The sequence below is a fragment of the Telmatherina bonti genome, assembly GCF_933228915.1.
Source record: "Telmatherina bonti genome assembly, chromosome: 15".
NCBI lineage: Eukaryota > Metazoa > Chordata > Actinopteri > Atheriniformes > Telmatherinidae > Telmatherina > Telmatherina bonti.
In genome coordinates, this window is record NC_136613.1 from 24,067,558 (window position 1) to 24,091,446 (window position 23,889).

A 23,889-nucleotide genomic window follows, 5' to 3' on the forward strand; every position below is an offset into this window, starting at 1 on the left:
ATAAATGGGGACCAATTTTAAACATCACCCGCTGCTATTAAATTACAAAGTTTTCTTAGTTTTGAGGCAGAAAATAAATGCAATTTTAATAAGAGAATTAAATAAAAACAACAGCAACAACTTGAAAATCTGATAAGAATTGTTGTCTGACAGTGATCAGTCCCAATCCACATGGAGATGACGTAACATATTCCAGAAGAGAGAGATGCCATCACTAGCAGCACCTAGATGCAGCAACAACCAATGCTGCTGTGGTCAAAAGAGCATTTTAAAATTGACTTTGTTGCACTTTTTAGTGCATCTTTTTGTATTTCTATCCTGCAGCAATGATGATGATGAAAATTGTAGTTTATAAGGATAAAAATAACAAAAGAAGAAACAATATGTTTCACTTGGCCCCCGGGTTGGGGTGTGATTAACCAGAACAGGCTGTTAGTTTTACTTTTACTTTTATTTCCACCCAGAAAAGCCAAAGTGGTGTGAAGAAGGTTTTAATCTCCAGGTCTTCTAACAGTTCTCAGATAAAAAGATTGCATTTGACAAAAACTGAAACAGGAGGAAAAAAACAACAATAATAAAAAGGGAAAAAAAAAGTGTGATTATTCAGTAATTGAGACTCACTGAGGTGTGAATTATGTCTTGGCATAAAAATAGTTGAGTACTTGAATACAAGCAGAGAGAGCATCGGCTGCCAGAATTTCCTTCCAAAAATATCAGTGTCTGTCTAAAAAATCTGCCTCAGCCAAATCCTTATAGAGAGTGGTAATGAGCAGCTGCCTGCAACAGATCAAGCACTCACAACGCTGAAATATTCTCTTTTACACTGTTACACTGGTATGAAGAATCTTCAAACAAGTCAACATCATAAAACTTTACGAGTACGAGTATGGTTAATACATATCTGATCAATGCCGATCACATGATGTTTTGGTAATACCTAATTACTAATTCAGCTAAGTTGAGATATATAGTGCGTGCAGATCCGTTGTTTGCTAAGGATGGAGATTGTTTACCCTTTCTGGAGATGTCCCAGTTTACATCCAGAGAACTGATATGAAAACTGGAGCTGGTCCTAAAAAATTTCTTGTGTCCCTTTAAATAAACACCATGCATTTCATCTACGAATGTATTCGCAATGTTGAACAGCCTGTCCATGTCTTTGGATGTTTATGTTGTGTTTGATAAAATATCAGCATCATCAGATGAGTGGAAGCATGTTCACACACACACACGTGTGTGTGTGTGTTACCTTGCTGAAGGCTAGACAGTCTTTATCCTGGTCTTTGTCTTTGACCTCAAAGTCATACAGTGCTTTGCCCTGGGGTGGAGTTTGACTCAGGGGGCGCAGTAGCTGGATGTAACTAGCGGGCAAGAAACCATGGGAACCATTGAGCTCCCCATGGTACCAGTTGTCATCCACCTTCCGTCGAAGGATGATGATGTCACCCTTGGAAAACTGAAGATCACCCGGTTCCTTGCCATCATAGGAGTAGAGTGCTTTACCGCAAGGCAGTGCTGGGATGTTCTGTAAAACAAACACACACACACACACACATATGCACAACAATCAATTATTGCAATCACAACACAACTGTATGTACACATGCTCATACAATTGTTTGAACAGAGGCCAACACAAAGCAGCAGGTGTGTCTTTTTGCCCATCAGGATAGGGTCAGCATGTTACTCCATAATGTTACATCTTCTTACAAGAGAAGTTGTGAATATACCATGTTTTACTGCACAACCACAACAGGAAATACTGCATGCAGGGAAAAAAATCCAGTTTACATAGTTCTAATGAGCTTCTTGAGGACTTTCCAAAGCTTTTCTTTGGATGTTGGCTGCCTTTTGTTTTGTTCTGTGTCAAGAATAATACCATACTGCTTTGATATTGTTGAGATTTGAGTTGTGTGGAGGATTCGTCATTCTGCAAGACCTTTTGTCCCTAATTTTTGCTCCAGTTCTTGTGTCACTTGCCTTACTTTGGCCTCTTCCCCCAACTTCTTTAAGAAGTAACTCTTGACAGCTATTTTCTTGTGGAGACCTTTTTCTTTTGTTTTAGGTCTTACACCCCTTTTTCCACTATTTATCAAGTTTCCTCTTTATATAGCTCACTGTGCTGAGATATGTCAAGTTTTCTGCTAATAGCTTCTTGGGAATCACTTTATTAGTGGAAATGTTTCATATGTCAAACTTAAGTTGTTTTTAAGATTTCTGGAGATGCAACTAAAAAAATGTATCTCTGTGACAGGCTTACTGTCTAGAAAAGTTTCTTTTCTAACTTATCTATAGTATTTCATACTTGAATTACTTACAGGTTAGCGTTAAGATGACAACATACCAAAATTAGCACATTCTTCTGATAAAAGAGAATGCACAAGGACTGGACAGAATATTGTTGAAAAAAATGCGAAAGTCCAAAGAAATACTTTAAAACTATCTTCAGAAAGCCTGAGACATATTGCCCAGACACTTCTGGCTTCATTGAGGTAAAATAAAAAGAAATAATGCTGTCCCTTAATGAATAATTCTAATCTAAAGTCATTTTTACACCCCATCCTCAATCTCTCACATGTTGCTATTTTGGAACCATTTGTATTCAGCGCTTCATATTTTAGCTTAAAACATGCTCTTCATGATTATTTGCATTATTGTAATGCAGTTCCACAAAGTTATTAGCATAACCTGTTAGGGGATGTAAACGTCTCTCTAAGAGCAGCATTATGTACATTTTAAAACCTCTGCAGCTGTTCAAAAGCTTCTATGTCTATCATGAGTGCTACCTTATTGACATGATGAGATATAACTACCCCTCACAAGCTGAATGTTTATGCTCAACTGTGGTTTCATGAGATATAAAAAAAAAAAAAGTTTGCCTTCGCGCTGTGCACAGAGTAGTTAGAGATGCACATGGCTTGTTACGTACTCCAGGAGAAGCAAGAACTTTGTTCTTGCTCTCGAGGCTGCAAGAACAAGAAAAAAAAAGATTTTTCGTCAGGTTCATTCAAACTCCACAAGGAGCTTCGTCTGCAGCAGGTAGGGATCACTGCTGGTGGCGATGTCCGCTTTTATGTGCATTGAACCTGGTTGTTTCATATTTAACGAGCAACTTTGTCCGCGGTAGAGCGGGTTGTGCATGCAGCTGCATCCGCGTGTTTTAGTGCCACATGTTTTCAAAATGTTTGTACTTTTTTCACCACCTATATCAGCTGTTTTATCAAAACAATCCATTTTACCTGCAAAAAGGAAAATATGGAAGCAGCAACTGTCCGCTTCATGCATTTATGTGTTAACCACACCCACCTCAAACATCCAACCAATCACACGATACTTCTCAGAGCCCCACAAGAAAAAACTTCTGCCAGCCCGATGTGTCAAGAACTGTCTTCAAACATGTCTGCGAGCACAAAATGAAGCCATTTTCTTCTCTGGGCCTTGAGAGCAAGAACAAAGTTCTCGCTTCTCATGGAGTATGTAACAAGCTTAAGCTTTGACTTTCATTTGTTATACATTACAAGGGGTAAATGGGGTAGTGACTTCTGTTATTAGTAAATTAACAGACAAAAAGCCTGGGAGAAGACGGGTTTTAAAGCAACTCAAAACAGTAGCAAATGCAATATGTTGCAAACTGTTGGCCCTGGAGACTAATTTTTAGAGCATGGACAGTTGGATATATGCTCCAAGGTTCATTTTATTCCCCTCAGAGGTATATGAGATATGACTGGTTATTAAAATGTTTGCCAGGTAATTGCTGCTCTTACCTTGGGCCTTACATAGTAATTTTGAAAATGCCAGAGCAGTATGAAGCATGACTCCCTGGAGTTTCATCCAAATCAGGTCTGTGGTGTCTCACTTATCAAATGTCCAGGACAGACATGCACTGCTTCATTTGCCCAATTCCAACAGATATATGATGCCCCGTGTGTAAAATGACCAAATGTTGCACTTAATTCATGTTGAAGTTCTACATTCACCAAGCCACTCCCTGAAAACCAGATGCTCAATTTTAGCTGATGTTTTCTTTTAAAGGAAAACATTTTCCATCTGGATTAGTTATTCAGCATTTTCAATATATTTTCAGTCCATATGGACATGTTTGGACACACATATCACATGATACCTCATATAAAATGGGCATGTGAATGCCAACATAAAGAGGAAAAACTGAGCTAGCTGAGCTGAGATAAAAGCTGCTAAGCAACAAACCGAAAACAATAAGGTTTATGTTGCTACATCATGCATGGAAGGAATATTTGGAATAAACTAAAACAAAACTTAAGATAAGAAACCATTTTCTCTTTAGTATAAGCATAAAAGCATTTACAGAAATGTTGGAAGTTAGTAGAAAGCGTAGCAGTAGAAGTACAAGTAGTGAAGGTAGGGATAGAAATAATATTAGAAATAAAAATACAAGTAAAAGTAAAGTCAAATGAGAAGTAAAAGGACAAGACGAAGTGGGAGAAGAAAATTAAATAAGAAGTAGAAGAGGAAAGAGTAAGTGTAAGAAAGAGGAAAAAATAAGATTTATTTATGATGGACTTGGTGCTTCTTCGGTTATATCTTTGGCATATTTCCCCACTATGAAAACTGTCCTCTTGAAAAACCTCTCTTTAAAGGGACATTCATTTTTCTTGAAATGTGGTTGTTTGGAGAAACATAGTTGACAGCTGTCAGATCATCACTCTTACAGGTGAGCTAAAGCTAAAACCCAGAGGGCAGGAGGCTCAATATATATTGTAGGTTTTTAGCTGTTTTAACCAATGTATATTGTTTTTGCACTATGCTTTTTTTTTTTTTTTTAATCTAACACCTATATTACACCTAAATTCAGACCTTTTTTATTACTTTGTTTTATCTTATTCATATAATTGTTTAAGATGAAATGTTATGTTTTGGCCCTGCGATGGACTGGCGAGCTGTCCAGGATGTACCCTGCCTTTTGCCCAAAGACTGCTGGGATAGGCTCCAGCTTCCCTAAGCGGACTAAGCAGTTAGGATAATGAATGAATTAATGAATGTTATGTTTTGGTATTTTTAATATACTACAATATTTTACATTTAGCCAAGTTAAAGATTGTGTAGAAAAAGGCTTGAAGACTCTGTGCCACACTGGAGGCTAAAAAAAATCAAGTTAAATTTAAGCATCTGCGCATTTCTGTCCCATTATTTTCAGAATTTCAGTACTGACTGTATTAAACACTTACGATGACGCAGCCATGTCATAATTCTAAAATCAGGAATGCAAATGTGAAACGAGGTGCTGCACATGAAACTTAGTCACACAAGGTCACATGCATGCCTGAATCTGTAGTGGTCTTCTCAAAGGTCTGAATCTCATCATGCAGATAAAAGGCATCAGAATTTCATCAGGGATGATCACAAGCTCTACATTTGTTGACTCTTCTGCGTCTTTGAGCACAAGCAGAAGACACTCTGGGAACAAAAACGAGTGAAAATGATGATTTTTCTAAGACAGGCAGCTTTCAGATTATAAGTCAGCTTCTGTTTGCAGTTGTATGAAATCAGGGACTCATTGTTTGAAAAATGCTTTGAATTTGAGAGGTAAATCTGCTGTCACTGTTTACAGCACAACAAAAGGCCAACACTGACTAGCATAACAATTGCAAGTATGCTTAGTTTAGAGTCAGGCTGTAATGGGTTTGAATGAAGATAAATTCAGTCGATCAAGTTGGACAGTATTTAATTTTGGAAAGAAATTTCATAAATTCAAGAGGCTAATATAGTTTTCATCCTGCAGATGAAAAAAAAACCAGTTTAATATATACACCCATCAAAATACACACATATCAACATTCTCAACCACACACACAATGACATCGCTGCATTCAGCATACACTTCATACATACAGTATATTGAGCATGTTCTTGACGGTAACCAGTGCTGAAAAGGAGTTCATTAAAAAAAGAAAAAAGAACCAGGCTTTAAAACAAAATAGAAAAGCAACTTCTCTTACACACTTATACACATTCCTTTTAATATGCTCACATATAGACTGATTCTCCCCAGACGCTACATTGAAGAGAACTGCCTGAGGTTGTGCTGCCTAAATAAGATCAGTACTGACGCAACGAGGGGAAATCGACACACAGACATAACAAAAAACTGGATTAATCTCGTTTATGCATTATGACCACATTGCTAAGCTGAGACTCTTACACATTACAGAACATGTCTGCCATGTCAGACCGCACAGCCAAATACTAACACAAATACCGTTAACTCATCCATCATTGCAGCTTCCACTCCTTTGTTTTCAGGTTGGGGTCAGGCGCTCATGCAAGGCAGTAAAGGTCACTGGATAAAGATAACGGCTCCATACACCTATTCAGTTTTTTTTCCAAGCAAAATTATAAAGAATCATTTCAAGAGAGACATCTCGCTGCTCAGGAGGGCATTCATGTCATGCTGAAAGAGGACAGAGATTTTTCTTAGCTGCTGCAACAAATTGCTGGAAGTGTTGTGAGTAGGACAGCGCAAGGTGCATTCAGGTGCAGGAGCTGTGTGTTGCTCATGTCGTAGAGTGGACACAAAACCCACAAACATTAAAGGTAGAAAATAAACAAGTGAAATGCAGAAAAATCTGTTATTTGAGGGTTTGTTTGTTTTTTAACATGAGATGGTCATCTGAGAGAATCGTCTGAAATGTTTCACTTTGTCAGCACTTAGCCCTTCAAAACGCTAGTGAGAGACACATGCAGCACTCTAAAACCTCAGGTTACCAACAAAACAACTGCCAACTTTGAAGTATTCAGGGCACAGATGATTTCACAGTGCACTTTGATGCGGTTGCCTAGCAACAGGTTTCGACTTAGGCTAACCTAATCTTGACCTACAGAGCAGAAGATGACCACCAAAAATGAGGCCAGCTCTCACAGGAACAACTTCTCGTCCCCCTCAACATCTTGACTTACAGCAAGCATCCACGGTTGACTCTGAGCCGGGATCAATCTGGACAGGTAAAGGTGAAAAGCCGCGGCCATGACTTTGTTGACAGCAAAACTGATTTCTTTAGGGAAGCTGAAAGTGAAAGAAAGAGTTCATGTCTAAAGTGTCTGAATGTGGTAGTGATGATGGAGAAGATGAGGATGACAGGAAAAGAACAACCGTGTTATCCATACCTTCCTCAGCTTCCTTTTCTTTCTGCACACCTCAAGTCTTTCCTGCATCTTCTCGCCTTCTTGCTTTCACCTTACTCTCCTTTCACTCTAAGCCTCTTATCTTTTCTCATTCTCCTGCTATTTTTCACCTTGCTATTCCACCCTCACTCACTCCTTTTATTCCCCTCCATTTTTTCTTTAGTTCGTCTCCCTTGGGCTACTACTGGAGAGGAAGAGGCTCCTGGAGGGCCTCATCAGGGGACTGCTCTGTTTGCTGCTTGATTCTGGGAAGAAGAAGATCGCTGTGCTCTCTCCGCAGTGAGAATCATCTAAAACTATATACAGGCTGCTGTGTTTCTTTATACAGAGCCCGAGGCAGGAGGGTTATGCTGCATGGAAGAGTTCTATATTTTACAAAAGGAAAGATCCCACCTGAGTCTAAGCAGTGCAGCATTTCTGTGTTATTGAATTATTCCAGTTATTCTCATTGATAGCTTCCTCAATCTGTCAGTGACAGTGGAAAAAAACCTAAACTTTGAAATAAAGATATAATCCAGACTGAAACCAGTCTTCATCACAGCTATTTTTTTTCAGGGAGAAAAGGTGAAAGTAGAGGACAAAAACAACCAGACTGGAAATCTACCAGTAAAAGGGTTTACAAAAAGGGACAGAGAAGTATTCTTGAGAAAGCTAAAGGTCCATCAGTGTTTGCAGCACACAATATTACATACCTTTCATAAGTCTGATGGAGAGTGTCATCTGCTTTGCAGCCACCTGTTGTGGTAGCAGCTTCAAAGCCAGAGACTTAAACTGAACAAACTGATAAAGAGGGTTGGCTCTGTGCTGGGGACAACTCTGGAGCCCCTGAAGAAGATTATGCAAAGCGTACGGCTGCTAAACATAACGGACAGTATTGGATACCCTTTTACACACCTGACACAACTGTGACTAAATGGTGTATTGTGCTTAGACAGATGTTTCTCCAGGTTGACTGGAATAAAACATGGTACAGGATGTCATTACTGCCCACAGGAACAATGACACAAGGACTGTATTTAACTGAGTAATTGGTGCTCAATGTGTCATTAAACTGTGCTTATTGTTTAATAAAATATTTTCCAACTATCCGTGAGTTTCAAAGAACTTCAACCATACAAGTCTTAGTGATATATCTATTTTATCAATTTATTTATTTAAATTTGCCTTATATGATGATTTATTTGGATAGAAATCTGGATTTTTGTCTCCCCCACTAAATATGGCAGCTAGCAGTGTGTTCAGCCGTACACATGTGCATTCACATTTCTCCAGAAAAACTCCTCTGTGGACACACATAACGATTTAATGGGCATTTTGACAGGTTTCTTTAAGGAATAGGGATTTTCCAAAGCTTTTCTTTGGATTTTGGCTGGACCCAAACATGTACAGCACTCTTCGTGTGCTTTGGCCTGTAAGCAGTAGAAGAAGCTGGTACATAGAATAAGAAACAGGTCAATTTGTAAGCAGTTACTAGCAAACATTGGAAAAAAAAAATGTTCACCAGCAGTGGTGGACTTCTGCAATTTTCAAAGCCTGTTAAATGTACTGAATCTGTTTATTTATTCAAATAAATAAACAGGTTTAAATTTATTCAAATAAATAATATTAATTTAACTTTGCATTTTAAACACATAACCAGTTAAATAGGCCAATTTGCCACATTTTATATATTTACTTTGCTGTGAAGCGCTATTGTCAAGCGAGACCAATCTTTCCAGCCAGCAGGAATGTATGCATCTTTTAAACTCACATTACCATTTGTCATATATGACAGGCCTACATTTAGTTACACACGTTACTGTATCTATTAGCATGTCATAGTATAATTACAAAGGCCCACAAGTTTTTGTTTAACTTTTACAATTTGCCAAAAAAAGAAAAAAAATACTATAAAGCATTACAAATATCATGAAAAATACTTCCCTTTAAACAATTATATAAAAAAAAAAAATTTAATTCAGTAGTGTAATGCTGAAACTATGAGTTTTTGGCACCTTACTGCACAAAGCCAGTATTGCAGAGAATAACCGTGACCTGACTTTGCTCAGTACGCCAACTGCTGCTCATCAACATGGTGAATCTTCATGAACAGCGCACCGTTTTACTTGTATCCATCTGGGATAACATGGGGATTGTCATGAGTACAACAACGTGCTGCGAACAGGGTGTTTCAATGATCTGACATGAAAAACCCAACCTGAGCAGCTGAACTGAAAACATTTTGGAACAAACACAGAACATCTCAGTATGACAAAACATGCTGAATAAATCTGCAAACATCCCGAAGATCAGACTTCAGAGCGTGACAACAACTGCACACCAAAGCAGACAAACAGAACAGATGCCACTTTGTTAGCAGTTTGCCACCTTTTCTTTCTATTACTTAGACTGAAAGTTTATGCTTGTATGTGTGCTGGACAGGCGCTCATAAATAACAGCTCCTTGCTGCTATTGGGTCGCTGATGCCATTAAATCTTCATTTATATGCAAAGGATGCATATTTAAAAGTAATTGTACAGTAAGGTAATGCTGTAAATCTGTAGTTATTTTACAGTCGTTTAATAGTACATCTTGAGGATACATTACTATCTTGGTAAACCAATTGGTAATTCATTATCACCTCTGTGTACACACTGTTGACTTGTCATGCAGCTAATTCTTAGTGCACGGTAAGCCTGTATCGGTGTTGCTGCTGTGAAGCTTGAGGGTATCATATGTCTACATCACAGTGAGCAAAACAAAAGTGAATTAGTCTCAGACTAGAGGCTCTAAATGTTTGAAATGTTAAATCATAGCATACTTTTTGTTTTGTACTGACCTTTCTTATCTCTAACCCTGATTATATATATATATATATATATATATATATATATATATATATATATATATATATATATATATATATATATATATATATATATATATGTATATTCTAACTTATTAGCAGACAAGTGAAATGTCAAAATCTTTTTTTTTTTGTAGGGAATAAGATCCTGCCCCAACCAGAGCAGTTTAAGTATATTGGAGTCCTTTTCATGAGTGTGGAAAGAATAATGCAGTGGATTGGCAGGTGGATCAGAGTAGAGTCTGCAGTGATGAGGTTTCTGCATCTGTTTAGGCAAAAAAAGACAAAGCTTTCATTTTAATAGTTGTTTTACCCTGTTATTTACACTAGCAAGTATGTCAAGACTATGTAATATCACAATTAACCATGGTATTAAATGTGATTATTATTTAATCCTAAAGATCCTTGAATATCATCATTTTCCATAAAGGACCAGGACCAAACAATAAAGGCAGATGGAAAGAAAACAAAGTTGCACAACATCCACAAGTTACCGCTTGTGTTGTTGTTTCCATTCCATGTGCAAGTTGTAGAAGAAGCTTGTCAGAGTGAAAAATATGGCAGAACAGGAGTTATTTCTTCCATACAAATGGATTAAATCATCGATGTCAGATTTTTTGATGCTTTATAGAAAAAAATGTCGTGGTGGACAATGGATTGCAGCCTGTACAGGGTGTCATAAAAAGCTGCAGTAAAAGGAGGAAATTGTTAAATATGTTTTACCATAGCCCAGTAATGGACTGGCAATCTGTCCAGGTGTACCCTGCAACTCACTTAGATGCCATTGGGCAACATAGGCTCATCCCCCATCTGGTAGCCTTTTTCCACCCATTTTCTCTGAGATATATCAGCAGTTAAAATGTAGTGTTTATTGTGTATTCCTGTGGTACATTCATGTATTTGGCACAGCTGATTTGTTTATTAGCAATTTGAGAGAAAAGTTATGGATGAATTTTGACAACATTTTCATGAAATCTCAGAAAAGTCAATTATCAAATTTAATTATATAGCAGATTTTAAAACAGTTGATCAAAGTCCTTCACAATTGCATCAGAAGTCTTAAACTGATCAAGATATGGGATCAGAAACAAGCGACGAGATTTTTTGGGGGGATCCAGATGATCACCTGGATTAAGTAATATTTAAAAGATTCTTGGAGATAGGGATAATTTTGCCACAAGAGCTTTTAACTCAAAAATAATGCCCACAATTACTGGCATAAAAGAAATAACAATAACTTGCCAGAGGTTTGGGCTCTCTGAATTCTTCTAGTTTATTGTTTACAGAGCCGAGGGGAAGTAGCTGGAAAGGAACTTTTTGGTTACTTTACTTAGTTGGTATATTATATTGTTGTCTTGTCATGAATAAAATAAAGAAGTAAAATTAAGAGAATTTAAGGAGTGTTTATGGTATTATACACACAATTGTGATAATAGTAAAATAGAGATAATTGTTGGATATTATACAGTATAAATGTATAATATGAATATAAATATATATATAGTATATATAGTATGAATATTTAATTGTTCTAAGAATATGCATAAATTTGACATCCCAACCAATGAGCTGAGTAGTTACCAAAAGAACAAGACTGCAAACACAAGCGGCTGAATTTAGTTTTGTTTTAAAGCTGCCCTGGATTTCCTGGAGGCGGCTCAAACATCTGATTAGGATGCTCCCTGGTGAAGTGTTATAGCCTCGTCCCTCTCAGGATGAAACTAGACTATGTTGCTTTACTGGCCTCAGAAGACTTTGGGTTCATCCCAGACAAGCTGGATGAGATGGTCTGAGAGAGTCTGGGCTTAATCTACTGCACAGTCAGGATCATTTCAACTGGGGGACATGGAGAGCAGATGGTGCCAATCTGTACTAAAATGACCATTTTGGAGACCTCCTGTGAACTGTCTGAACTGAAGTTTCTAATTTTGTTCCAATTCACATCATCATCCCAAAGGCATATTCATATTCATCCTAAAAGGGCTTGTTTTTATTTGAGTGAGCCTGAAACTTTTTCCATTTGTGCCATGTGCCAACTTCATCTAGTCTTCAAAGAACACAAACACTGTTAATGATTATACATCCTAACAAAACTCTGCCTGACAACAAGCCGATTGCAGGCAGCAGGCAAGAATTAGAGCATTAACTTTGCAATGTGACGTGAACATGACAATCTTACAGAGAAAAATGCACCTCATATATATGAACACAAAGAAAAATGCTGGACTGAATGATGATTTTATTTCCAAAGTTTCCCAATTAAAAGGTTTCGGAATATCAGGGTTATGAGGACTCTGTGGCCTGCTGAAAAACAACAAAAAACACATGCTTGCTTTTGGACTGTTAGAGGAAGCTGGGGCCCCCAGAGAAACCATACATATTTAGGGATAACAAACAAACCACACAGCCCAAACTTGGAGTCTGATCTGTCAAATCTGGTGTAAAACTGACATGATCTGCATGTTATTTCACGCTGTGATGAAGGCCACCAGGTGGAAACATTAACACACTTGCTAACAAGGCTGGAAAACTGACAGGCATTGACCTTATCCTGCAGCTGTGTGTCTGCTTCTCATTTAGCAATAAGCATCTAATGTTGGAATCTAGTTTAGAACCACATTATATTGGGAATGCCTTTTAACTATTTAATGGTACAGCAGATTATTCATTTAACTTGCTGATAGATCACCATTACTAATATCACCATAATGCACACAACGAGACTCAGGACTGACTTATTCGTCAGACAGATCTCAATGTTCCTCCTGGCACAAAAGTCAAATATTATTCTTACTTTAGTACAGTAATGGTTCATGAAATAATTACTAAAATAATACACTATTAAACTTAATACATGGGTAAAATGATAATTTTAACACTCTCGACCTTCTCTGTCCGTCTGCATCCTGCAGTGCTGCTTGTGTGACTTAAACCATTACGGTGGGTTTTTCATGCCTCTGCTGTGCTGCAAAATCCATTTGATACATCAGCCGCTCTGTATCATTTGCCAGTAATAGGTAATGTTTCTGTAACTCTCCCTTTACAGTCCAAATGGGAACTAAAACACTGGTACATACTTCACTCACAAGTAATAATATCTCAGCACAGACATACAGTTCCCTGAATGTGCACATAGTACACAGATATTTGTTCAAATGTTGATGTGTCTCTTTGTAAAAAAAAAAAGCATAATAATTACAGTTTTATATGCATAAATAATAGGGCTGTGACAATATGCTTTTGTCCCGATTCGATTTGATTCTGATTTTTTGGATGCCGATTCGATTTAAATTGCGATTCTCACAATTATCCGATATTGCTGATTTTCTAGATTAAAAACAAAAACAAATGTATAAAACATTTTTTTGCCCATCTTTTTTTTTCTTTTCAATGAGGAAAAAAACAACACAGTAGTCAATTTTTTAAGAAAAAAATTTATTTTAAAATGGTGAAGAAAAAAATCCTGATTTCCGATTTTTCGATTCGATTTTCCCACCCCTAATAAATACGCACAAATACAAAACAAACAATTCCATAATAAATTTTGTTGGTGGTTATTTTAGATGGTATACTCATGAATATGTTTGTAGAAGGTCAGGGGATAAAAAAAAATCTCAGCAATCCACTTCAGAAAATTGTGTTCACCATAAAAACACAATCTCGGTTTGTGGCATTTACTTAAATTCTAACAATACGACAGTCCAGGAAAACTGCTTTACCTGCAAGAGTAGCAGCAAACAAGGACTGTGGGTATGAGATAAACCAAGAATTTCATTACTTCTGTTTCTAACTGTTCATCCTTTGCCAGTTCGCTTGGAGTTGCTTTGGTGTGTGTGTTATTTTTTATTTTTTTTGTTGATGTTTTTGTTTTTTTCATCCATCTCTTCAGTGTTCTCTGGGAGTGCCACCACTGGTGGAGTGAAGATGACTTTTCCCAGAGCATGTCATTGATTTGATGTGTGAAAAAAGTAAAAGAGTGTGATCACAAAAAAAAAAAAAGCCAGGATTGCTGGATCTCATGTCTCACACCTCAAGTGTTAGCTTTTTTTTTTTCCCAGTGTGTGTGACCAGAAAGCAGCACAATATCATTAGTCAAAGCGCACACACAGACACACTGACACTCCCTTCTGCCCATTATAAAAATCAACAAACAGTAATTACTACACCACAGGGGTAAGGGAGGATTCTGAACGTCTGTGTGTGTGTGTGTGTGTGTGTGTGTGTGTGTGTGCGTGTGTGTGTGTGATGCCCTTGGGGAAATAATATAAATGCACAAGTCCCTCCATCAACCGCTGCTGAGAGTCCCATCTGTCAAGTCTCTCAGTGTGTCTTCAGTAGCCATAAGGTTCAGGGAGGTGACTTGCCCAACACGAGACAAACTGCCTCATTCAATAAGGTCCCAGTGGGACCCAGTCAGACATCCACACAACAGGAAAAACATGCATTGTTTATGAATCAATGTGTTCTCTTTCCTCCTTTTCCAGACTTAACCCTGTAATTATGTACTTTTGGTTTTCTGCTGTAAACGTAAAAGCCTTTCTCACAAGAAATGAAACATATTTGAACATTGTTGAGATTCAGTTAACAACGGAGGAGGTAAATAGTCCCAAATGGCAGCAGCTAAATTCGGACTTAAATCACAGACTGTCCGATTAAATAGTCAACATGTTAATTCAGACTAAACTGCCTTGTCTGTCTCTGATATCAGCCTGCAGCATAAAACATAAACACAATACACTGTCTGCATGTTGAGGCTGCAATAATGTTGATTCCTTTTGTCTTTGATTTGTGAGCTTTTCATTTGAGATGGAAAAAATGACAGAAGTTTACTTTGAAACATCAGTATGTATACTGTGACTTGCAAATGAGAATGGATGTGACACACAGAAATATGAAATCATTGATTAACAGCCAACCTCAGCCATGTATAGGTGTCTGTACAAAGCGGAGCTACGTGCTTGAACATAATGATACAACATTCACTACTCGTATCCTTGTCAGTTCATTGACTTAATCTATTAATCTATAACAACAGATCAGCAAAAAGAGGAAACTTAAGAGCTCCTTTAGATACTGTTCTGGCCATTAAAAAAGATGTGTGAGTAAACGTACTGTGAGTTTCATTGTGGTTATTTATTATTACTGAAACAAAGTTAATAAAATGCAAAAAAAAAAAAAAAAAAAAGGGAAATAAGAGCAAATCAATAAACCCAAATACAAGGGGTTAAAAATGTCAATAAAAGTATAATCAGGAAATAACTCAGACTAAGGTCATTTCTTTTCTTTCAACCTCGAACACAACCACAATAAAAGTAAAAAAAATGTAACATGTTTTAAATGTTTGCTTTTGCTACTTTCTGTAGTCTGTATTTGCCTGTGTAATGACTCTGCATAAATCCAATATAAATAACATTTTATGGTAACATAATAAGTGAGCAGAAATTCTGATGTTCTGATGCATATTTTCCTGTTGACATAAGGATTTCGTGGCTCATCTTTGTTTAAATGTCAGCTGTGTAATTAAAAGAAAAAAGGAAGAGAAATCTTAATAATCAGGCTCTCATGAGGAGGCTTCCTTGCCTGAATAAATCAACCACAACAGATAAAAGCAATCATGGCGTTAGAAAAAAAAAATGTTAGGAAGTAAATTCAGCATTAGCAGACACAACTGCCAGGTTTGCAGTAACGTTTAGAAAGAGTTAATATTGTTATGGACGACAGCTACAATCTCTCTGCAGCCACTAAACATCCCATGGGACTCCTATCATACAGATAATACAGTTTGTTTACCAAATAGTCCAATTAGATTTCTTTTTTAAATATCAGTTCACATTTGGCTGTGCAAATAACAAAAACTATAAATGTTTTTTCTGTCTGTATTAGAATACATGAGTAGATTAAAGCATCTATGACACTAAAGAACATTTTATACAACACACGGACATGTAGTGCATTAAACCTCCTTGAAATACTGTTGCTGGTGATGCACTACACTTTGGGAAGAGTAAATAATGTCGCCCATGAGAGCCACAAGCTTTATGCTGCTTCCCTTAACACCCAGATTGTAAAGAAAACAGCTCTGATGCATGGATTCTGCTGAACTTTTATTACTCTGAGACATTAAGTCAAGCCCCATACTTTATAAAATGTGGCTTTAAAGGAGCAGTGACACTACAGGCTTAAAAAGCTGGATGCTTGACAACAAAACAAAAGAAGAAAAAATGGATCTAAAGATAAAAAGCAAGCGGCAGCGGTGCAACAAAACACAGCAGTTACCTTCAAAGATTGTGACAGATCAGCTTTGTCAGGCTCACATTGTGCCTTGCTGTGTGACCACGGTGAAGGAAGAAAGCAAAGGTTTTCCTGGATTAGAAGTTCCCTGACTCACACAGAGTACAGTTTTTTTTTTTTACCTCTCCTAAAACAGCAAACTGCTGCAAACCATGAATAAAAGTTTGTAATGATCGCCGGCTTAAACTAATTGATCAAACAATCAGCCACGAATTGTATTGAAACAACAATCCATGACAAAACAGCATGAAATGAAATGCACTGAAATGCATGTAAACATGTCTGGCAGTGGAAATCCATTTTCTCATTTGCGAGGACCAAAGCAGCAAAGTGTAACTTGTAAATATAAAAAGTCATCAAGTGTGGAATAGATGTACCTGATGTTGAATTTGAGACAATATTGGAAGAAATTGAATTTTTTGTTAGACCATAGCAAATGGGTGACTAGTAAGAAACTTCCTTTTTGTGAACCCCCCCTCCCCCACATCAATGAAAAAAATGTCTGAAGTCACAGCTTTTGCATTTTATTTTTATGTAATGCAGTAAATTACCTTCTAATTTAATTCTTCTTTTTTTTTGTTTAAAATTTCAGTCAATTTCTTATGATCATATTTAGGTTTGATTCTGTAGTAAATAAAACAGAGACAGCAGCAAAGCCGTTCTGATAAACCATGATGAGGTAGATTTGATATCAAAGCTGGCAACAAGAGCATGAAACAGTGCACTCCAAACTGCTGTTGTTGCCTCTGGAGGTTGTCAGCAGTTATTTGAGTGTCGTGCACTGAACTAGCATCAGACTTCTATAACTGGAAACTGCCTCGTCGTTGGGGTTGTTCCTCAGAGGAAAAGCACAACATATCTGATGACAGATGAGGCTGCTGCAGTGAACCAGGTGGATTTTACTTTGAAGTCAACACCAAATCATGTTTCACTTCATCTACAAGTAGCCAGTACAAATATTTGTTATAATGAAATAAAGTTTATTCTATTCTATTCTCATTTTGCAGATGCTTTTATCCAAAGCAACAACATCTGAGAGTGAGAGCAACACAAGCAAGAAATCAAACAAAGAGGACATCGTAGACAAGTGCTGGTCAGGACGACTGCAAGTCCAGTTGGACGCAGGTGTTGCCATGTCGTGCTGTAGCCTGCATTCTTTTTTTTCCCCCTTGCCTCCTTGCAATGGTGCATTTCTTAAAATATGAGAGGAAATAGAAAAGATGCCGTTATCCACATGCAACTTAACGCTTTTCTTATTATTTATTGTGAAATGACTAAAGGCATATGTTGTTGACACGATCAGAGGCTCTGACTAAGAGCACTGAAGCTGCTGACTTGTTTTTACTGTGTGACCAACAGTTTCAAAAGGCCTTTATCAGGGACTAAGGAACACTAAGGAACAGTAGGTGAACACCGTTACACAGGAAACTGGATAAATCTTCCACCGGCTAACACATTAACAATAGTATCAACATCCATTCTTGGCACAAGCTCACCAGTTCTGACTCATCAATGATGAAAACAGATGACACATTGTTGGATTTCGGTGCTGCTTTTCACACACATGACCGTGACATCCTTTTAGAAAAGATTGTTAGAAACTGTTATATGCAGAGAAGGATAAATACAACATCATGAGTATACATATTAGATGGTAGTGCACCATCAGGAAAAATATGATGACACACTTTGTGCGCTTTTTAGAGTCACAAGAGTAACATCCTGATCAGATGACATCATCTTTCAGGTGACAAATCAAAGAAGTTGAACCAACGTCATCTGTAGATTTGACAAGGAGGTCAAAGATGTCATACTGTATTGGTGGATGTTGCTAAGAGACAGAAGAGACCTAAGCTACAGACTAAGCCTAACCCAAAGAGCAAGGCAAAAATAACTCCTAACAAACGACTCCACTGGAAATGTAACTGGGTTTGTGTTATGTACTTGTATAACTTCCTACCCATTTTAGTAGTGAATATTCTATTAGTTGTACTTTTTTGTTTTCCCTCCACTTGTCTTACAAATTGTACTAGAAATGATCTGTAAACTTGCCATTGCCTTTAGGAACCATGGCCTTCTGTAAAACTGATTGTTCTGACAGGACAAATGTTGCTATACGGCACTGTGCGACATGCCAGCAATGAGATATCAACACACTAGCTGTTTTGGAAATATACCATTTATTGATTTGTACACTTTCAATTGCAATTTTTTTTTCCCTGGATTGGTAAAGTTTTTCTTTGTTCATAATTTTATCTTCATATCATGGCTGATTCAGCAAAGAAACTCTTAAGTAGGGGTGCCCAAGTCCAGTCCTGGAGAGTTAGTACCCTGGAACTTTTCAATACATCCCTTTTCCAACACACATTAATCAGAATAATGGCTTGTTACCAGGCCTCTGCAGAGCTGGAAGACATGTTAATGAGGGAATTCAGCCATTTGAGTCAGGTGTGTTGCAGAAGGGATACATCTAAAAGTTGCAGAATGGTAGCTCATGAGGACTGGTCTTGAGCATTCCTGCCCAGGAGAACCATAGAGAACATTATTGGAGGAAGTGAGACAAAAAAAAGAGAAAATGTGACAGTGCGAGAGATAAGAGTCCCCATTGGACTGGCTTTTATTTGCTGGAAAAAAGGGGACAGGATGAGAGACTATGTTGAATTAGGGGGTGCTAATGTGCAACATCTATCAAAAATCAGCAGTGTTACTTTAAAACCCTGCTGTACTTTCCATCCATTTCTAATGATTTTACAAAGTTACACACATGGAAGGTTTAGCAGCTGTTATTCAATGCTCACTGTACAATTCTGAATTGTGTGTGGTGGAAATAGAAAAATAGCACAACAATATGATAACAATAGCAAGAGTGCAGAAAAACATAAACATATATGCTGACTTTGATATTAAAATTGTGTGCTTCTACACACTTGCATTCGTCCATCTTATGGCCATAATTCTTCAGGGGTAGTCCTTCAGAACTGTCTTTAAATTTTATTTATCATTTCAGTACCTTGCATAAGAGTCGAACTAACAACTGAATTGCATTAAATAAAGGTAAAAAAAAACACAAGCTATAGCATTTTATAATATAGCATGACTGTTTCATGCGAACTAAGACTCCATATTTGAAGTTCCACTTTGGTCAGAAACATTTGCATACTGCATATGTGGAGAAACTTCAGGTTACATAAGCCTTTCAAAAGTAATGTGAAATTAAAAGAAGTAAATGCTCTTCTTTAGAGTCGTCGAGCACATTCTGGATTCTGTCATTTGTCTCCTCTATTGCTCAGCAACACCAACGTTTCCACAGCAAGCCGGTGTGCGAGTGATTTTGAAGGATGGTAGATAGAACAGGATGTTCCACGCTGCTCGTATCCTCATCCATTTTTTCAGCACCAAGCCATTCTGCGTCCCATCTTGTACATTTATTCACCTCCCTACACACACACCCACCTAAACACACACACACACACACACACACACACACTATTTAACTGTGATTACTTTGCTTAGTCTTCTCGTGCTTACCATTCCTTGGAGGGGCACTGGCCCATTACAAGTCAGTGTATGTGGGTAAGTGCATGTAAGAGATATTCTGTGTGTGTGCGTACGTGTGTGTGTGTGCGTGTGTGCAGCATAGCAAATCTGCAAAGGGTCTTTTTCCACTCATCTGTGAGTGCAGCTTCCGATCTTGTGGTGGTGTTTTATTGGAGGAGACATTCAAGCACAGCGCAAACACACATTCATCCACAGATGAAAAGGGATTACCAGCATGTTTAAAGGTTCATTTACAGAAACTAAAAAGGTCCACATTCTCACAAACAGCTAAAAAACAACAACAAACAAACCCAGAGATAGTGCAGGGGAATTGACAAGTAAACAATATGGTGGATTTATTCTTAAGCAGTACAACATTTTCCAAAACAACTCACACCAACATGAAGCCACGTTCATGAAAACATCAGCAAGTAAACACACGTAGACAGATATTTATATAAAAAAAATATGTCTCACTACTTCGGCGCACTATTGATTTACTTTCCATTTATAATTCATGACATAAACCACACCTCAGGTTAAGTGGAGACACACATACAAACCGGTAGTTTCTCAGCAGGAAGAAGGAGAAACAAAACACCACTTACTGTGCATGAACTTGGATGTAAACACACACACAGAAACACACAAAAACAGGAGATACACACAAGTCTAGCCACATGGAGCAACTAGAAGTTCATTCATCTCAACCTTGTCCTCACCTCCCCAACACTCCTTCATTCCTTCTCCGCTATGTCTCCTCTTTCTGTGCTCTCTCTCACGTAACTCATGGGTGCATCTTAACTTCCCTTCACTTCTCTTCCCACTCCGTTCTCTGAGAAAAAAACGCTCCAACTCATATACTGTAATACAGTAATGGATGACACAGGTTCTCAACTTTGTTTTTGTCATGCAGGCATCCAACATTAACCACAACCTCTGGTGTCTGCTTAGTTGAAGTAATATTATTCCTCCATGTAGGAAAAAGCTGATGTGGATGTGGCTGGTTGTTGCCATTTACTGTATTTGTCCATTTGTTCACAATATTGCCAAAAAAAAATAAAAAAATACCAAGCTTAGTAAAGTGTTGGAGCAAAGGTAAAGGAACAAAATCCTTTAAATCTAAGTGCCAATCAGGAATGTTTTTATTGATAAAATACAGCATTGGTTTTGGTAGAGGGTATGCTCTCTTTTTTTTTATTATTAGGTTATGTTTATCTGCTTGTTTGTGTTCAATATGACTCAAAAAGTTCTGGACAGTTGTTGGAAATGTGAAAAGGAAGAACTGATTTAACTTTTTTATAATGATCTGAATCACCGTTTGGATCCAGGAACTTTTTAAAGGCCTTGGCGGAGGTTTGCGCTCTCCGAGTGCTTTTCAAGTTAATTATTTGTTTAAAATCATGAACCGTTGTATACGATCCAGGAAGTAACACAGACAACTGCAACTGTTCAATCCTCACACAGTTAGATAACTGTTCTCACACATGCACAAACCCTTGAAACACAGCCGTCGTCAGTGTATCCTCAGGCGTTTGTACAAGGTCATATAAACGCTCATCTCCACATTGAATATTCTTTGTGAGTGTCATCTTTGACTTTCAGTCAGAGTCCTATGTGGAGGTATTTTGATTGAGTGAATGACTGAGAAAGAAGCAGTGGCAGAAAAGAGAAGCAAAGCTGAAGATGGGAAGAGGAAGAGACAGTAAGGTTTAATACAGAGCTCAGGGACTGCATGCATATTCATAAGACTCATTTCCATCTGAGCAGTAAGAGAAAAAGACGCCATCTAAGAGAACACATGCACTCACAGCAGAACCTCTTATATATGCAAGCTGTGCGGCTTCCAGTGGATTTGTAAAGTGGATGGATGTCTTACCTGATTGAGTACCCGAAGTGTAGCAGTTAGAGATATCAAGGAAGGCAGCGAGGAATTCAGAACAGAGAGAAGGGAATTACTTTATTATTTGATGAATAAATCAGTCTATTACAGTAGAAATTGAATTGAATATAACTACTCAACAGATGCTTACAGGTGCAAAACCACTCAGTGGCTTCAATGAAATGCCAAAACTACCTTCAGTTACCTTTGATGCCAATCATTTCTTAAGCTTTACACAAGTAAGTAAGTAAGTAAGCAAATGCTAATTAAAAAAAAAAAAAAAACTAGATAAAAAATCACAAAGTGCTTCACACTGAAACACAAAACATACTAAGTGGACATATACAACTTCATTTTAATGTAGTGATTCATAATATTAATCTTAAATAGGTCACCCAAACTTTGGAGGGCAAAATGTTCAATAAATTAATGTACTTAAGGTAAATCAGTGTAATCAAGGAAGGGGTTTCCCATAATGTTGTTCTCTTCTGTTCGCAGCACATTAGGGGAAGTTTAATGTACGAAACCTTGCACTTTTTCTTTGGCAGCTTAGTAATGGTAAAAAAAAACTGTAAATGAGCCACTACTGAAAGAGTGTTTTGTTTTTATAGTACTTATTTGATTGAGCAATAACCCAAAAGGCACAAAAATGTTTTGACTGATTTCAACAAAAAGATTAAAAATCAAACTATAAGTTCATTTTCCAACCAGTTCTCGGCCTAAAAGCAACAGAACATTTTTTGGGCAACATGCTAACCTCACTTGTGCAATAATCTGCCTTTCAGCAGAGTTTCAATGTACAAACAACAAGATCTAGATATAAAAACACAGACAACCTATCATATTATTGATTGAGGATCAAAATGAATGAGTTAATTTTGGTAGTGTTGTGAGACTGCTTCGGGGGGTTACTGGGCATCCCTGTTTTTAAAAACAGTTATCTTAACAGCTGCTGCACCGTGACAGAGATATTGGTGGTCTGATATTAGTTTTAGTAAAAACTAAAAAAAAAAAACACTCACACCAACTTTCTGATGCAAACAAGAAAGAATTTTAATTTCATCACTTACTTTAAGCAAGGTGAACTTGAAAGTATCTCTTTCAAGTTCTAATTTATCTGAAATGGATCACATCCAGCATGCATCAAAGCTGGCATGAACATATTGTTACATGAACCTTTTACATCAAGTAGCGAATCCTGCTGCTGACAGACTGATCTGATTTCTGTAAAGTACAACCTTTTTTATTCACTATTGATTTAACAACAGCATCATGATCAACTATATTTTATTGGATTCTATGAAGCAAAATGAATTTCTGAGTTGCTGTTTTCACGTAAAGCCCACCAGAGATGTAGACAAATTATGGAGAATATTACATTTTAAATATGTGCACAAAATAATGTGACACTGCTGTTTGATTTTACTGCTTTGATCAAAGCAGTTTTATTTTATTGTTGTTCCAAACCTCATTTTAATTGTTTCTCTGTGCACTGAACTAATTTCCACTTGTCCACCTTTGTCACTGATCACATGATACCTCAATAAAAGACAATTGTTTTAAATTTAGCATGAATTTCCAAAGCCCAGCCACCTCTAAATCTGTGGCATTTCAGTGTGTCTACAGCTTGTAAACTTACTCTGACATCTGACATTTCAACACAATAGAGTTCAGCCTGCAGGGTCACAGGTGCAGCAGGAAGATGTGGTTAACAACCTTGTTAGCATCCTCTGTCATTAGCACCTGAGGCTCCTGTTGTGCTCTGTCATAATGAAGCTGCTCTTTTCTTCAACTGCCCTCACACTTGAGAGCTGACTCACGCGTTGGGAGCAAGAAAGTTAAAAAGCGTGTGCTCGCAGATGAATTTCTGAAAGGCCAATAACATCACTGCAGCCCTACATTCAGCCCGTCTGAAAGAGCAATGGAGAAAAATTAGCTGCGGGGGAGAGATAGATATGACGGGGTTAGGTGAGGTTGCTAGGGGTGACAGGTTGTTATGGATGTCTCCGTTGTATTGGCTCCCTCCCCTCTCTATTCCCCCTGTTACTGTGGCGACAGGGGGCCGTGAGTGACAGATGGTTGCTGAGGCGTGTCTGCGGTTGTTAAGAGCACTAAATGTGTCAATCACAGGCACAGATATAGGAAGCTGAATGGATGAAGTCCAGGCCAAGAA

The 23,889-nt window shown here is 37.6% G+C and overlaps 1 protein-coding gene across 3 annotated transcripts in view; it reads right to left on the reverse strand.

Moving 5' to 3' along the window:
- LOC306766407 (E3 ubiquitin-protein ligase SH3RF3-like) overlaps positions 1–23,889 on the reverse strand; it is a 102,273-nt gene that overhangs the window by 34,672 nt on the left and 43,712 nt on the right. For all 3 annotated transcript variants that reach the window (XM_079254160.1, XM_079254161.1, XM_079254162.1), the window contains exon 2: positions 1,250–1,525. In XM_079254160.1, the coding sequence (XP_079110286.1) occupies positions 1,250–1,525 (276 nt within the window). The remainder of the gene's footprint in view (positions 1–1,249; positions 1,526–23,889) is intronic.